At 45.2% G+C, this 16,509-nt stretch overlaps 1 protein-coding gene across 3 annotated transcripts in view; it reads left to right on the forward strand.

The window, feature by feature from the left end:
- RMI1 (recQ-mediated instability protein (DUF1767)) overlaps positions 1-16,509 on the forward strand; it is a 78,642-nt gene that overhangs the window by 39,566 nt on the left and 22,567 nt on the right. For all 3 annotated transcript variants that reach the window (XR_015186646.1, XR_015186645.1, XM_086501951.1), the window contains exon 3: positions 13,644-13,789. Coding sequence is in view for 1 of the 3 variants with exons in the window: in XM_086501951.1 (XP_086358077.1) it covers positions 13,644-13,789 (146 nt within the window). In the remaining 2 variants the exon portion in view is untranslated. The remainder of the gene's footprint in view (positions 1-13,643; positions 13,790-16,509) is intronic.

The raw sequence follows: 16,509 nt of genomic DNA on the forward strand, positions 1-16,509 counted from the left end.
CCTGTCACTCTTCATAAACACGATTAGGAATCGACACGCCCAAGAGGATTTGGGTTACGTGCGAGCGCAACAAGCAAAAAAATTTCTTGTAGTTCTTTCCTTGATTGATACAAAACACTGCCAAAGCTCTGATACCAATGTAAGGTGCAGCGGAAGTGAATGTTGAACCTTGCTCAAGTTGAGTGCTCCGAACTGTGCTCAAGGATCCTTTTACTTACGGAAGGGGAGCCTTCCGTTCCTTTAGTGAGAGAGTGCAATGGACACAAACAATGTGAATGGACATTGTGAGTGAAGGTGCTAGAACTGAGAGATAGAGAGAGAAGAGAATACGACACCGAAGATGTCAAATCCTCCTCCAAGGGCCCCACTCTCGATGGCGAGAGTGGTCTACTATTGATTGCACAATGTGGTAGAATGGCTGATGCAATGAGTCTATATGCTTGCTATGTCTAGGCCGATGGTGGTGGCGACGATGGCGAGACTATGGCTGAAAGCTGAATGCTTGACATGGTTCTTGTCGGGCTGTTCTTCTTGCTTGGAATCGCTGGATCTGCTGCCCTTCTATTTGCTGAATTTGCTGGTCTTTCTAAACGCTGATTTGCTGATTGTATTGCTTAGGAAAAACGCTGATCTTGATGTTACTTTATCCTTGAATTTCTGCTGCAAAACGCTGGCCTGTTGGGGCTGAAAACGTTGCTGCAACGGTATCTATGGTTGCTACAAAAACACTGGCCTGAGGCTGCTAAAAACGCCAAGTGTCGGGCTGAATTCACTGATGCAAAAACGCTGGTATGGTTGAAAAACGCCAGGCTAAATGGCTGATGGCGAGAGAGGTCTGTACTTGCTGAGAAGGTTCTGTAGAGGGCCTGTTGCATTGGGTGCTTGTTGCTCTCGTTCTTCTGCCAGATAGTGCTCACTCTGGTTTGCTTATATATTATCTTAGCAAAATTGCCCTACCTAGTTCCCAACAAAAGTCACTTAATAAATAAGTGAAAAATGTCAAAAATAGGAAAATAGGTTTAATGCATTGGAAAATTCCCTTGATGGATTCTGATGGGAATGCTGATGATCATGCTGTGTGCAATCGGAGGATATGTAGCTAATCTAAGTGTCTGGACATGCACGGTTTGCGAATAGACTCACAAAAGTGCCAGATCACTTCCTATTCTAGACTGACTTGACTGAACTGAACCCTGGTCATGCTCTAGCTTGTCCACGGACACATGGGGTTGGATGTGTCACGTGACACTGCTGAACACAACGACAAGAAGAAACCTCCTACTGAAAGAGTATGCACAGACACACCAACGGCCACTCACACTAGAATCTGACAGAAAGCCGTGTGTAGGTGAAAATTATCTTCAACCACCAGCGTGCTAAGAAGGGCTTGCGCAGTGTTGGAGTTGCGCAGGGCAAAGTCGCGCGACAAACAAATGGCAGAAGAATTCACCACACCTGAAACCAACCGTCATCGCCCTCCACACCCATGCACACACACCCACACACCCTCACAGGGCCACGTGCAATAAAGACAGAGGTAACTGACTGCTGCGCAGAGCTGACAGAATTTGCCCACACCTAGATACACACACACACACACACACATAGCAGCAACGCAAAGCGCAAAAAAGAACTAACAAAGCACAGGAGTGGGGGAGTATTGACTGCACAGGGATGAAAGCAGTGCAGAGAAGACGTCTGCACAGGAAATGCAGAGGCAGCAAAGCTAAAGGCTGAGAGCAGATAGCGTGCAAGTAAGCAGCAGAGCAGTCACGCGTAGGGCTCAGGGCAGAGCGCGCAGGACTGAGAGCCGAACACGCAAGGTGCTCGACAGAGGTGAACGTCCAAGGCCTCTCTCTCTCGCGCTGCAGAATTCCAACCTACGCACACATACACGTGCACACACACACACACACACACTGCTCTTCATTGTTCGGTAGCTAGCCTGCCAAGATTGTCATTCTGGATTTGTCTAACTTCACACACACACACACACACACTCACACACACACACACACAGACACTTTTTTTTGTAAATCTTGATTGATAGAATTTACAGGTGGGAAATTCTCAAAGCGAGAAAAACCCACACAAAGAAAGGGATACAAAAAGCGGAGCAGTATGAGGCTCTGAAGGCTAGAAACAGTCAAAATAAATCTTGTAGGCGTCAAACGTAATTTGAAATAGGAAAAAAGGGTCAACATAAGTGCCTTGGAACATCAAGGAGTTCCTATGGTGCTAGATGGCCCACAGAATCCAAAATCTGACGCAGGTAAAGAACATCGCAAACTGAGATTGCGGTGACTGCAGCACTCGAAAAAGCCAAAAGCGTCTGTGAAAAGCACCGTAAGGAAAACGCAGCCAAAGAGCAGCTGACACTTGCCGAATGAAGGACTTGGAGTGGCGACAACCCCATAGTAAGTGTGGCACGGTCTCCTTAGCTTCATTGCATCAGTGAATGAAAGAACATAACCCGAGTCATCAACTACTTGATGAACCTAGCAGATTCCCTTTTGGGAAAGAAAATATGCTTGGCGAGGAGACCTTTGAACCAAAGTCGAAGCGAAGGTCCTGCTCCAATGTAGACTCTCCAAACGAAGGGAGTTACCCACAGAAGATTGTCCACCATGCCATGCCAACTGCGAAGTGACAACCTTCCAATCAACAATGAGGGAAGAAGTAAAGGGACAACCAGGAATGTGTCCATCAAGCTTCCCAAAAACAACATCCCAATAAGTCGGTTTCTAATGACCAAAAGATGGGGTGACAATGTGCGTACACAAATGTGTGACCATGAGAGCCCAGGGTTGCTGCTGCTCCACCAGAACTGGCAACAACATAGCTTTTCGAGCCAAAACATGATGTCGCAAATCCAAAATATTTAATTCTCCAAGCCGCTTGGGAGAACACAGCTTGTCCATAGATAAAAGCCGAAGGCCCTTCGTGCTAGACGAGGTTTGCCAAAAATGCTCTAAAATATTGGACACGAGGGACTGTAAGCGCAACCGAGACCATGATAGCAAAGGTAAGTAAAACTGCACGTAAGCCACAAGGATGCATTGGACAATCCTGAGACGCACATGTAGTGGCCACGTGGACAGTTTCCAATAATTTAACTTGGAATGTAGACGTTGAAGTACCCAATCCAGTTTCTGCTTAGCCGATACATTCCAACCCAGCGGATACCCCGGATAGCGAACCACAACGTGCGGGGAAACAATCTCCCCAGGCCACAATATCTTATGCCAGTCACTCTTCCAGGGTCAATAGCTTGGATTTACGAAAGTTAACTTTGAGACTTGTTGCAAATCCAAACAAATGAAGAGTATGCATAATTTGCTGTACATCATCATAATGATTGCGAGGCATAAACAAAGAGTCATCCGCATATGCCTGACCAGCAAAATGCCGTTCAGAAATAAATGTCAGGCCATGTAATCTACCACTGGAAGTCAAGGAATCCAAATACATAAACAAGGGGTGAGTAGCGATCTCATAAAAGCAAAGCACTAAGAGGGCATCCTTGCCTCACCGACCGTCCCAAAGGCCAAGATTCTGTAAGAGATCCATCTAGCAAGCCTGTAGAAGTGCTGTGTGCATACAAGAAAAGCACGACACGGGATAGCCTAGGCCCAAATTCCAAGTATTGCATGGTATCCGCAATGTAATCCCAAAGAACAGTATCAAATGCCTTTTCAATGTCAACCTGCATAACTAAGACATGCTGTCGAGTATATTTTGCATATTCCATATTTCGTGGAATGAAGCCGTATTGAGATTGATGCAAGCCCTCATGTAGAAAGCACTTGAGTCGATTAGCAAGCATTTTGGCCATCAATTTATATACCACAGACATGAGTGTAATTGGCCGCCAATGAGGTTCTTCACATAATGCATGATTAGGTATCAACTTGTGCAAACTGTCTTTCCAAGAGGAGGGCAATTCCTGCTACTCCCAAGCCGTATTCATCATGAACAACAAAGGCAACTTCAAATACTCATAGAAAGACAAGAAAAATTCCACAGACAAACCATCCCAACTAGGAGCTCTCCATCGGCCCAAATCAAGCAAGCTGGCATACAATTTTGACTCGGTGAAAACAGCTTCCAAGTCTTGACCCTGCTGCATCGAAAGAATGGGAGTAACATGCTATAGAAACATGTGACGCGCTTGACGAGCTTCTCTCATGGGAGGAGAAGGGCCCACAAAAATCTTGCCATAATGAGAGTGTAGGGCTAGTGCCAGCTCCCGTAAAGTGGAGGTCCACTCCCTTGAAGGCAATTTAACTCTCCGTATAGCTTGAGACTGCCTGGAGTGAAGCAAATGTTGGAAGAATTGTTTAGAAGCACATCCTTTATCTGTAAGAGCCCGTAGACGAGCGCGAGTCTGCCATTTGACCAATTTCCTCTCATCAAGTCAGTAAGAGAAGAATGATTTGCCAAGTGCATTAATCTGCTACAAGTATCCTCTGCCTGTTTAACTTCTTCTCTTACTTGTGACAAATACCCTCTGCCATAATCTTGGATAACACATTGAACACACATAACAAAACGAAAACAGGCTATGTCCATATCAACATACATCTGAGAGATCAAAGGCGGAATGATATCCACAATCATAGCGCGAAAACACTCATGTTTAAGGTAAGCATTATTGACATGCAAGAGTCTCTTCGTGGGTAGGCAGTCATTGACATCAAAAGAGCCAAAACAAAGTTTCAAACATGCGGGAAAATGATCCGAGAGACACATAGCATAATCAATCCTCATCTCACAGACAAAGTCATCATATTGTTGCATGTGAAAAAGACACCAGCGATCCAACCGAGCGCGATACATAGATTGAGCATTATGATGAAAAGTGAATCCTGAATCAGTCGCATGCGAAAAGGTCCACAGATCAAGCCCATTACATGTCAATATAAACTGATCCCATGATTGCCGTTCCATATGAAGCGTGTGAGAATGGCCAATGGTGTTATTCGTAGGGTTTGGTGCATTATTAAAATCCCCACAGAGAAATGCATTAGAACGCCAACAATAAGAGGAGATAGCACTCCACAATGGTGCCCTATCTGCAGAAGCTGTGTATGCATACAATCCTCCAAATTCGAAAACTTCCCCATTAACAATACATTGGATGACCATCCATCTGCCGGCCGGGTCATTAAAGACCAAGGTCGGGAAGAGCTCATGTCGAACAAGCATAAGCACTTCAGAATAGCCAGCTGATCTAGGTAGCCCGCAAAGTAAGAAGTTTGTCCTGCAAATTGATGCTGTTTATGCTCTTGAAGAACCACAATGTCCGCTTTACATGTATGTACATATTGCCAGGTTAGCCGTCACTTGTCGTGATTGCACAACCCATGCACATTATAGGAGATGCAACTTAGAGAACATGCATTCTGTATGGTATATACAGTGGGTGAGGAAATGGGAAAAAGAGAAAACTCAAGAACGAGTGCCCATCGATACATCATTCCTAGCTGCAGGCACCCGAGGAGGTGGGTCAAGACCTGGACCAAGATGATCGAAAATAAAGGCACCTTGCGATGAAGAGGCTTCTCCTGTAACAACTTCCTTGGAAGAGCGAACAACCTTGTCCCAGGCTTCAACCAAAGTAGTGTTGTCATTACAAGGGAGTTTTTTCTGAGCAACATTCTTCAAGGGGGGCACATAATTACGAGAAGATGCCGGAATACGGGCTTTAGCGGTTTTCTTGGGCATTGTCCAAGCTTGAGAGGTTGAAACTTGTTCTTTTCCTTTGTCTTTAATATTTGGAGAAGCAGAAAATGCAAACAATTGTAATTGTTTCCCTTTGCCTTTATTTCTCCCAGTTGTCGGGGAGGAGTTTGAAGCACCTTTGATTTGAACCTCAATAGAAGATTTCGGAGGTGAGTGAGGTTGAGGGGTAGGGACAGCTGAAGGAGGTGGTTGCAGATTTGGTTCGGGACATTCGGATTGCATATGACCAAATTTGCCACAATGGAAGCAAGAATTTGCAAATTTACCGCATTTAAGTTTAAATGGATGCTTTCCAACCACTGCATCCCCAAAATTAATCGACATACCTGTTGGTGTGGGGATATCCGTGTCCCATTGAATACAAAAACGATTGGTGTTTGCATCCAGCTAGGAGGGCAAATGGCCTTGCCTAACTGGGTAGCCAACAAGGGAAGACAGTGACGCCAAGTGCGCGGAAAGTCGGCCACCTCAACCCAGACAGGACACTTGTGACGAATGAGGCTTTGACAGTCCTTGGTGAGAGCCCAGGGCTGTACATGAGTCATCTGTGTATTGAAGAAAAGAGGAGACATTTTAAGCAAAGCATCCCGAGCATCCATGTCAGGCAACAAGACTTCATAGAAGCCTCGCGCGCCAAAGTAAACCCCTCGGACCGCTTGACGTTTGAGAAGGAAATCAACCCATTGGCCTACATCTTGAGCCGTAGGCATTGTGCTTGGGAAAAAAAGAATCACCGTGTTAAGCGTATATTGAGCAAGAGGATCCATAAGCTCGTGAATAGGAATGCACACTTCCATGACGGGAGCTGAACCTTCCCAAGCTTGACGCGCATCCTCGAAGTCCTCATGCAAACATTCTTTGATAAGGCTTAAAGCATCCATATCGGTTCTTTCCATAGCTTTCTAACGCTTGTATATACACTAATCAGTTGAATCCATGTGATGCTCACCCACACACACACACACACACACACACACACACACACCTGCACACAACCACACACGCTTGCACCGTCTGGTACCCCCCCCCACACACACAACTGCACAGGTGAAGAAGCACCCGGGCCGAACCCTAACCTGTTGTAAATCCTTGACGTAGGTAGAGTACTGTATAGGCTGAGGTAGATTGCGCGTAGATAGAGGAGATCCGCAGAAGCTGAGGGTAGCTGATTGTGTACAGGCTGATGACGAGCTGTATGCATGCAGGTTGAGGGAAGCTGATCCACCCTTAGAGGAGCGCAAACTGCAGACACCGGCTCACACAGGTTGCCAAACAAGCTTCGCACAAGCAGCAGATTAGGGTTCGGGCAGATTCGTGCGCAGTCGCAGGATTTAGAAAACACACACACACACACACACACACACACACACACACACACAGAGGATGGGGGCGAAAACTGTACCAAGGCAAAGAGGGTGCACAGAGGTGGACAACACGCAGAAGCTGCAGTGCACTGAATAGGTCATCACGCAATGGTCAAACAGCACGCAAGGGCAACAGTGCGTAGAACAGAGCAATGTGCAGGGGATAGGCAGCGGACATAACGAACTCTGACAGCGCATAGAGGCTGCAACACTCTCTCTCTCTTTCTCTCTCTCTCTCTCTCTCTCACACACACACACACACACACACACACACACATTTTTACACACAAGTGGGAAACCTCAAAGCGAGGAAAACCCACGAAAAGAAAGGGATACAAAGAGCGGAGCACTATGAGGCTCTGAAAGCTAGAAACAATCAAAGTAAATCTTGTAGGCATCAAGAGTGATGTCTCCAGTGTCATAAGCAAAATGTAGTGCTTGACCAAGAGATAATTTGAAATAGGGGAAGGGGTCAACATAAGTGTCTTGGAACATTAAGGAGTTCCTATGGTGCCAGATGGCCCACAGAGTCCAAAATCTGACCCAGGTGAAGAACACCCCAAACTGAGAATGCGGTGATTGGAGCACCCGAAAAAGCCAAAAGCGTGTGTGAAAAGAGCCGGAAGGAAAACGCAGCCGAAGAGCAGTCGACACTTGCCGAATGAAGGCTTTGGAGTGGCGAGAACGCCATAGTAAGTGTGGCACGGTCTCCTCAGCTTCAAGGCATCTGGGGCACTGTGAAGGTGCAATATACCGAGCATGTAACACACTGCCAACAGGTAGAGCTCCCACCAAGCAGCGCCACAAGAAAACACGTTCCTTCAAAGGTAGATGACTCTGCCAAATGCGAGACAATGTGTGTTGCCACCACAAGGATGACTCGGAGAGTAACCACAACTGATTACCATGATGCACAATCCATATATCAGACTGAAGGATGGCATATACACTGCCAGCTGAGATGCAGTCCAATCTAGTAGTAGCCAGATTCCAATTAGAGAAGCGAGAGTCCACATCCAAAGGAGGAATGGGTGAGTGATCAACAAGCATCCTTTGAATTTCCCGCCAGAGAGAAGAATAGTGAGGACCCAACCAAAAGCGGGACACTGCATCAGCGAACGAAAGAACATACCCCGAGTCATCAAGCACCTGATGCACCTGACAAGTTCCTTTTTGGGAAAGAAAATATGCTTGGTGAGGAGACCATTGAACCAAAGTCGAAGCGAAGGCCCTGCTCCAATGCAGACTCTCCAAACGAAGAGAGTTACCCACATCGGTTTGTCGACCATTCCAAGCCAAATGCGAAGTGACAACCTTCCAATCAACAATGAGAGAAGAAGAAAAGGGACATCCAGGAATGTGTCCTTCAAGCTTCCTTAATAAAACATCCCAATAAGTCGGTTGCCAAAGCTGGGGTGACAATGTGCGTACACAAATGTGTGACCATGAGAGCCCAGGGTTGCTGCTGCTCCTCCAAAATTGGCAACACCATAGCTTTCCGAGCCAAAAGATGACGTCGCAAGTCCAAAATATTTAACCCTCGAAGCCGCTTGGGAGAATCCAGAGCTTGCCCATAGAGAGAAGCCGAAAACCCTTCTTGGTAGACGAGGTCCTGCACAAATGCTCCAAAATATTGGACACGAGGGATTGCAAGCACAATCGAGGCCAGGATAACAAAGGCAAGTAAAAGTGCACATAAGCCACAAGGATGCATTGGACAATCCTGAGACGTACATGAAGTGGCCACGTGGACAGTTTCCAATAATTCAACTTGGAATGTAGACGTTGGAGCACCCAATCCAGGTTTTGCATAGCCGAGACATTCCAACCCAACAGATAACCCAAATGGCGAACCAAAACATGTGGAGGAACAATCTCTCCAGGCCACAATATCTTATGCCAGTCACACTCCTTCAGAGGCAATAGCTTGGATTTACTTTGAGACCCGCTGTCAAGCCAAACAAGTGAAGAGTATGCATAATTTGCTGTACATCATCATAGTGATTGCAAGGCATAAACAAAGAGTCATCCGCATAGGCTTGACCAGCAAACTGCAATCCCGAAGGTAAAGTCAGGCCATGTAGCTTGCCATCGCCAATCAAGGAATCCAAATACATAAACAAGGGGTGAGTAGCGATCGCATAAAGCAAAGCACTCAAAGGGCAGCCTTGCCTCACCGACCGTCCCAAATGCCAAGATTCTGTAAGAGATCTATCCAGCAAGCCTGCAGAAGTGTTGTGTGCATACAAGAAAAGCACGACAGGGGATATCCTAGGCCCAAATCCCAAGTGTTGCATGGTATCCGCAATATAATCCCAAAGAACAGTATCAAATGCCTTTTCAATGTCAACTTGCATGACCAAGACATCCTGTCGAGTATATTTTGCATATTCCATACCAATGATGACATTCGCGAGGTTATCATTAATTTGACGTCGTGGAATGAAGCCGTATTGAGATTGATGCAAGCCTTCATGCAGAAAGCACTTGAGTTGGTTAGCTAGCATTTTTGCCGTTAATTTATATACCACATGCATGAATGTAATAGGTTGCCAATGAGAGAATTCTTCGCACAATGCATGCTTAGGGATCAACTTGAGCAAACCTCCAAGCTGTATTCATCATGAACAACAGAGGCAACTTCAAATAATGCTAGAAGGACAAGAAAAATTCCAAGAAAGACCATCTCAACCAGGAGCTCTCCATCGATCAAGCAAGCTGGCATGCAATTCCGACTCAGTGAAAATAGCTTCCAAGTCTTGAGCCTGTAGCATCGAAAGGATGGGAGTAACATGTGATAGAAACATGTGAGCGCTTGGCAAAGCTTCTCTTGTGGGAGAAGAAGGGGCCTCAAAAATCTTGCCATAATGAGAATGTAGGGCTAGTGCTAGCTCTTGTAAAGTGGAGGTCCATTCCCCTGCCGGTAATTTAACTCTCCGTATAGCTTGAGATTGCCTGGAGTGATGCAAATGCTGGAAACATTGTTTAGAAGAACATCCTTTATCTGCAAAAGCCTGTTGTCGAGCTCGAGTCTGCCATTTGGCCAATTTCCTCTCATCATTGTGCCGTAACATAGCGCGAGCAGAAAACAACTTAGTCACTTGAGTGTTAGTAAGAGAAGAATGATTCGCCAAGTGCATTAATCTGCTACAAGCATCCTTCGCCTGATTAACCTGTTCCCTTAATTGTGACAAATAATCCCTGCCATAATCCCGGATAACACATCGAACACGCATAACAAAGCGGAACCAGGCTATGTCCATATCAACATACATCTGGGAGATCAAAGGCGGGATGATATCCATAATCATAGCGCGAAAAGGCTCATGCTTGAGATAAGCATTATTGACATGCAAAAGCCTCTTCTTGGGTAGGCGATCATTGACATCAAAGGAGCCAAAACAAAGTTTCAGGCATACAGGAAAATGATCCGAAAGACACACAGCATAATCAATCCTCATCTCGCATACAAAGTCATCACACTGTTCCATGTGAAAAAGATACCAGCGATCCAACCGAGCGCGATACATAAATTGAGCATTATGTTGAAAAGTGAATCTTGGATCAGTCACATGCGATAAGGGCCACAAATCAAGCCCATTACATGTGAACATAAATTGCGGTTCCGTATGAAGCATGTGAGAATTCCCAATGGTATTATCCGCATTGTTTGGTGCATTATTAAAATCCCCACAGAGAAATGCATTAGAATGCCAACAATAAGAGGATATAGCACTCCACAACCGTGCCCTATCTATAGAAGCTGTGTATGCATAAAAGCTTGCAAATTAGAAAACTTCCCTATTAACAATACATTGGATGACCATCCATCTTCTAGCTGGGTCATTGAAAACTAAGGTCGGGAAGAGTTCGTGTCGAACAAGTATAAGCACGCTAGAATAGCCAGTTGATTCTGCATAAGCTATCTAGTAGCTCGCAAAGTAAGAAGTCTGTCCTGCAAATCGATGCTGTTTATGCTCCCGAAGAACCACAATGTCCGCTCGACATGTATGTACATAATGCCAGGTTAGCCGCCACTTGTCGTGATTGCATACCCCACGCACATTATAGGAGATGCAATTCAAAGAATTATACATTCTGATATGGTATATATAGTGGGCGAGGAAATGGGAAAATGGGAGAAAACTCAAGTACTAGTGCCCATCGACACATCCTCCCTGGCTGCAAGCACCTGAGGAGGTGGGTCAAGACCTGGACCCGGATGATTGAAAATAAAGGCACCTTGCGATGAAGAGGCTTCGCCTGTAACAACTTCCTTGTAAGAGCGGACCACCTTGTCCCAAGCTTCAGCCAAAGAAGTGTTGTCATTACGAGGGAGTTTTTTTTGAGCAACATTCTTCAAAGGGGATCGATAATTACGAGAAGATGCCGGAGTACGGGCTGTAGCAGCTTTAACGGGCTTCTTGGGTACAATCCAAGTTTGGGAGGTTGAAACTTGTTCTTTGCCTTTGTCTTTAATATTTAGAGAAGCAGAAAGTGCAGACAATTGTAATTGTTTCCCTTTGCCTTTATTCGCTCCGATTGTTGTAGGAAATCAATCCATTGGCCTACATCTTGGGCCGTAGGCATTTTTCTCGGGAAAAAAGAATCACCACGTTAAGTGCATATTGAGCAAGAGGATCCATAAGCTCCTGTATAGGGATGCGCTCTTCCAATAGGGGAGCGGATCCTTCCCATGCTTGACATGCATCCTCGAAGTCCTCATGCAAATATTCTTTGATAAGGCTTAAAGCATCCATATCCGAGGATTCCATGGCTATGCAGCGCTTGTATATACATTGTTCAACCGAATCCATGCGAAGCTCACACACACACACACACACACACAAAAAAAAAGTTTTTTGGTGTTTTTATGTTTGACTCTGGCAAACCACTCTTTTTTCGTATATTTGCAGGCCACACCCTCATAACACACACACCCCTAAACAAAACGCAGGCTGATGGCCAAAAGAGGAAGTAACAACATGCTGACCAAGGTGTGCAAACATAAGAGTCCAAGGCTGAATTTGTTGCGCAAGTGTCTGCAACAACATAGCTTTCCGAGCAAGAACATGCCTGCGCAAATCCAAAATGTTAAGGCCACCCATGCGTTTAAGAGTGCAAAGCTTCTCCATAGACATCGAACGCAAGACTTTCTTCTGAACATGGGTCCGCCACAGATGGGACAAGATGTCCGACATAAGAGAATGAAGACTACGACGAGGCCAATGCATCAATGGCAAAAAGAACTGAACATAAGCCAACAAAATGCTCTGAACAATTTGTAGACGAACATGTAATGGCCACGTGGATAACTTCCAGTAGTGCAGCTTGACATTCAAACGCTGGATAACCCAATCTACTTTCTGAGAATGGGTGACATTCTATCCAATGGGATAACCCAAGTGCCTAGTAATCATATTTGGAGAAACAATCTCACCTAGCCACAGCAAATTGTGCCAATCACAAGAACAAAGAGACAGAAGCTTCGGTTTACAAAAATTGACTTTTAAGCCCAGCCGCAATGCCAAAAAGTTCCAAAGCTTCCATAATCACTTCGACATCAGCCTTCTGATTACGAGGCATAAACAACAAATCATCTGCGTATGCTTGGCCAACAAAGGTACGACCCGAAGGTAACCGCAAACCATGAAGACGCTCAACAGAAGTCAAGTAATCAAGATAAATCAACAACGGGTGAGTGGCTATAGCATACAACAGAGCACTAAGGGGGCACCCGTGCCTGACCGAACAACCAAGAGGCCAGGATTCTGTCAATTCGCCTTCCAAGATCCTCGAAGACGTGCTACATACATACAAAAAATAACACACACACACACACACACACACACACACACACACACACACGTGCGTGCGTGCGTGCGTGCGAGCAGTGTAGAGTCAACTGCACGCTGCTGCAGTCAGGGCTGAGAGGGCGTAGGCACGCAGGGCAGGCAGGTCACGTGCTAAGGTTGTGCACACGCGCGCGCGCGCACACACACACACACACACACACACACACACACACACACACACACACACACACATATTCTCAGATGTCCAGTCTCTTTCCACCTCAATGATCTCTCTTCTCCATAGTTCCTTGTTCATGTATGTGGCATTGCAGGTGTTCTCTAGTGTCAGAGGATCTCATCGGAGTCGAGGTGTCCACTGGATCGGATAGAGTTCTTGTCTCCATTGCATCTACCGCTGCCTATTCTGACAGTTTCTTATACACGTAGAGGGTGAAAGCAGAGAAAATGATTTTTCTCTTGTTCTGAAATTTAATATAGCATGAGTTAGCATTCTCAAGTATCACTCTTTGAGCTAATGCTGTTGGTTTTAGATTCTGTTACACAATCATGCATTCTTTTTTTCAATGCAATGAGAGTTTCTTCTGTTTGTTTTTCTCGATTTGCACGTGTAAGTCTCTTCTGGACTTTCCTAAGTCATGCCATCAAAAGAAGAAATAGTCACTGTTTCTTTTTAATTCTGTCACAAATCGTACTGTACTTGAAATTTTGTTTCCTTCAGGTTGCTGTCCACCATGTCAACGTTCGAAGAGGCCTCTTGTTGCTTGTTCCAGAGACGGTGATTGTCTTGGGTGGACAAGTTGAATGTCTCGAAGTTGCCAGGCAAAGAGTAGTGCAGCATGTGAACAAACCACCACGAGGTTCAAGGTGACAAACAAACAAGCTTTGTGACATGACACTGAAATTTGTTATGTTTTTTGCTTCCAGTTGTGAACTTGTAAAGTTGCGAGGATTATTTAAACAATCACGTGCTTTAAAAGTGGCAAAACTGACACCTCTATTTCTAAGTTAAAAGTGAGGATAAGGGGGATGATATGGTTTTGTAGTATCAGATTTGGAACTGGGGAAGAAGAGCAGGCTGTTTTCAAAATTCTGGCAGATTCTTGAAGAGCAGGCTTCTAAGTGAAGCTCTTTAGTAAATGGCAGATTCAATGCTATTCTGAATGAAATTTGCTGCAAGATAAGAGGGTGGTGGTTGGCAGTTTAGCCTAAATGTGAGGTATATAAGTGACCCTCTACCCCCTGATTCTGATTATCAAGTTGTATGAGTCCACGCGAGATCTAATCTTCCTCATGAATTTTCCAAACAGCTTGCAGATCAGCCCCTTCTTTGCAAATCGATCCCAGATCCTGTGCGTTTTTGCATCTACGGAGGCAATCCCTTTGCATTAATGCATTTGCTTCTTGAGTTTTTGCAATTGAGTCCTAGTGTGACGACTTGCTGATGTGGCTCCATCCTTGGGAGGAGGCAGCCACGGACACACTTTTTTTTGTGGTAAATCTTGATTGAATTTACAAGTGGGAAACCTCAAACGGAGGAAAACCCACAATAAATAAGAGGGACAAAAGACGAAGCATCATAAGGCTTCGAAAACTAGAGACAATCAAGGTAAATCCTATAAGCTTCAAGAGAGATGTCTCCCACATCATGAGCAAAGTGAAGTGCTTGTCCAAGCAAAAATTTGAAGTAAGGGAAAACGATCAATTTCCATGGCATGAAACATTTGAGAGTTACATTGGTGCCATATGGTCCACATAACCCAGAATCTGACCCAACTAAAAAAGACCTCAAATGGAGACTGTGGCGGCTGGAGGACTCCAAAAATCCAGAACCGCCTGTAGAATATTATGGAGGGGAAACAAAGGTGCAAAGCAGAGGACACTTGCTTGATGAAAGACCGGGAGCAGCGGCAATCCCAAAGCAAATGCGTCACAGTCTCGTCAGCCCCATGACATCGGACAACGAGAGGAGGCGATGCGCCGCATATGCAACAAAGTACCAACCTGTAAAGCACCCACCATACATTGTCATAAGAAAATGCGCTCTTTGAGAGGTAGATAATTCTTCCGAGTGTGGAACATCGTTCTTGCCACCACAACAAAGACTTGGAGAGTGACTACAACTGATTTTTGTTGGTGGACACAATCCATGCATCAGACTGCAGCAAAGCATAAATTGACCCTGCCGATATATGTCCAACCTAGCATGGGCAAGATTCCAATCATAAAGCCAGGAGTCGGCAAGCAATGGAGGCACTGGGGAAACACCAGCAAGCAACTGCTGAATTTGTTGCCACAAATGTCGATAATGAGGTCCCAGCTCATAGCGAAGGGTGGCAGTAGAAAAGGAGAAAGCCTGTCTTGTGTCATCCACCACTTGATCAACATGGGATACCCTTTTTGTGAAAGAAAGTATGCTTGTCGAGGAGAGCTTTGAACCAAATTGAGAGATCACTTTACTCTAGTGAATGCTCTCCAATGGGAGGGGATTATCTTGCGGCGACTGGCGACCATGCTAAGACAAATGTGAGGTGACAACTTTCCAATCAACAACTGGAGACGAAACGAAGGGACATGGCCATCAAGCTGCCCAAAGATGACATCCCAATACGAGGGGCACAAGTGATCAAAAGAAGGCGTGACAATACCACTACACAAATGTGAAACCATGAATGTCGAGGGCTGTTGCTGTTCCACCAACATAGGTAAGAGCATGGCTTTCCTAGTTAGAACATGGCAACGTAGATCCAAAATATTAATCCCTCCCAATCTCTCAGGTGTGCATAATCTATCCATGGATAAAAACTGCAACCCTTTCTTGTGGGAGGATGTGTGCTGGAAATGCCTCAATATGCAAGACATAAGAGACCCTAGGCACCACTGAGACCAGGATAGAAGCGGCAAATAGAATTGAACATAAGCCATCATAATGCATTAGAGGATTCTGAGTCGCACATACAATGGCCAGGTTGACAATTTCCAATAGCTTAGCTTTAATTGCAATCTTTGGAGTACCCAATCTAGTTTCTGTGTCGTAGACACATTCCAGCCGATTGGATATCCCAAATGATGCACTATGACATAAAAGAGGAACAATCTCCTTGGCCAAAGAAGTTTGTGCCAATCAAATTCATTCAAAGGCAGTAACTTGGATTTACGAAAGTTGACCTGCAGTCCAGCTACCAAACCAAACAAATACAGAACATGCATAATCTGTGTACATCCTCCGTATGGCCCAACAAACCTGCAGAGGTACTCTGAGCAAAACAAAAGATGAAACAATGATAAAAGCGCGCGCGCACACACACACACACACAGAGGCAACACAACAAAATTCTCTCTCAGTCTCTTTCTCAATGAAAAATACAAAGCGTACAGACAAAAGCATCAAGATGGCGGTGCATCCCGTCAGGTGAATGTGAAATAAGCACAAGATCATTTGCATACAACAATAGGGGTGTCCATGTCCCTGCCAACTGTGCTCCTGTGTCACCATCTCTCTCTATGTAGTTTGAAGCCTCATTCACATATATGCCAAAAAGATTGGGGGATAGTTAGCAACCCTGTTTCATTCCAATGGTGGAGTG

This window comes from Adiantum capillus-veneris, chromosome 26, assembly GCF_014529385.1.
Source record: "Adiantum capillus-veneris isolate H3 chromosome 26, ASM1452938v2, whole genome shotgun sequence".
Lineage (NCBI taxonomy): Eukaryota > Viridiplantae > Streptophyta > Polypodiopsida > Polypodiales > Pteridaceae > Adiantum > Adiantum capillus-veneris.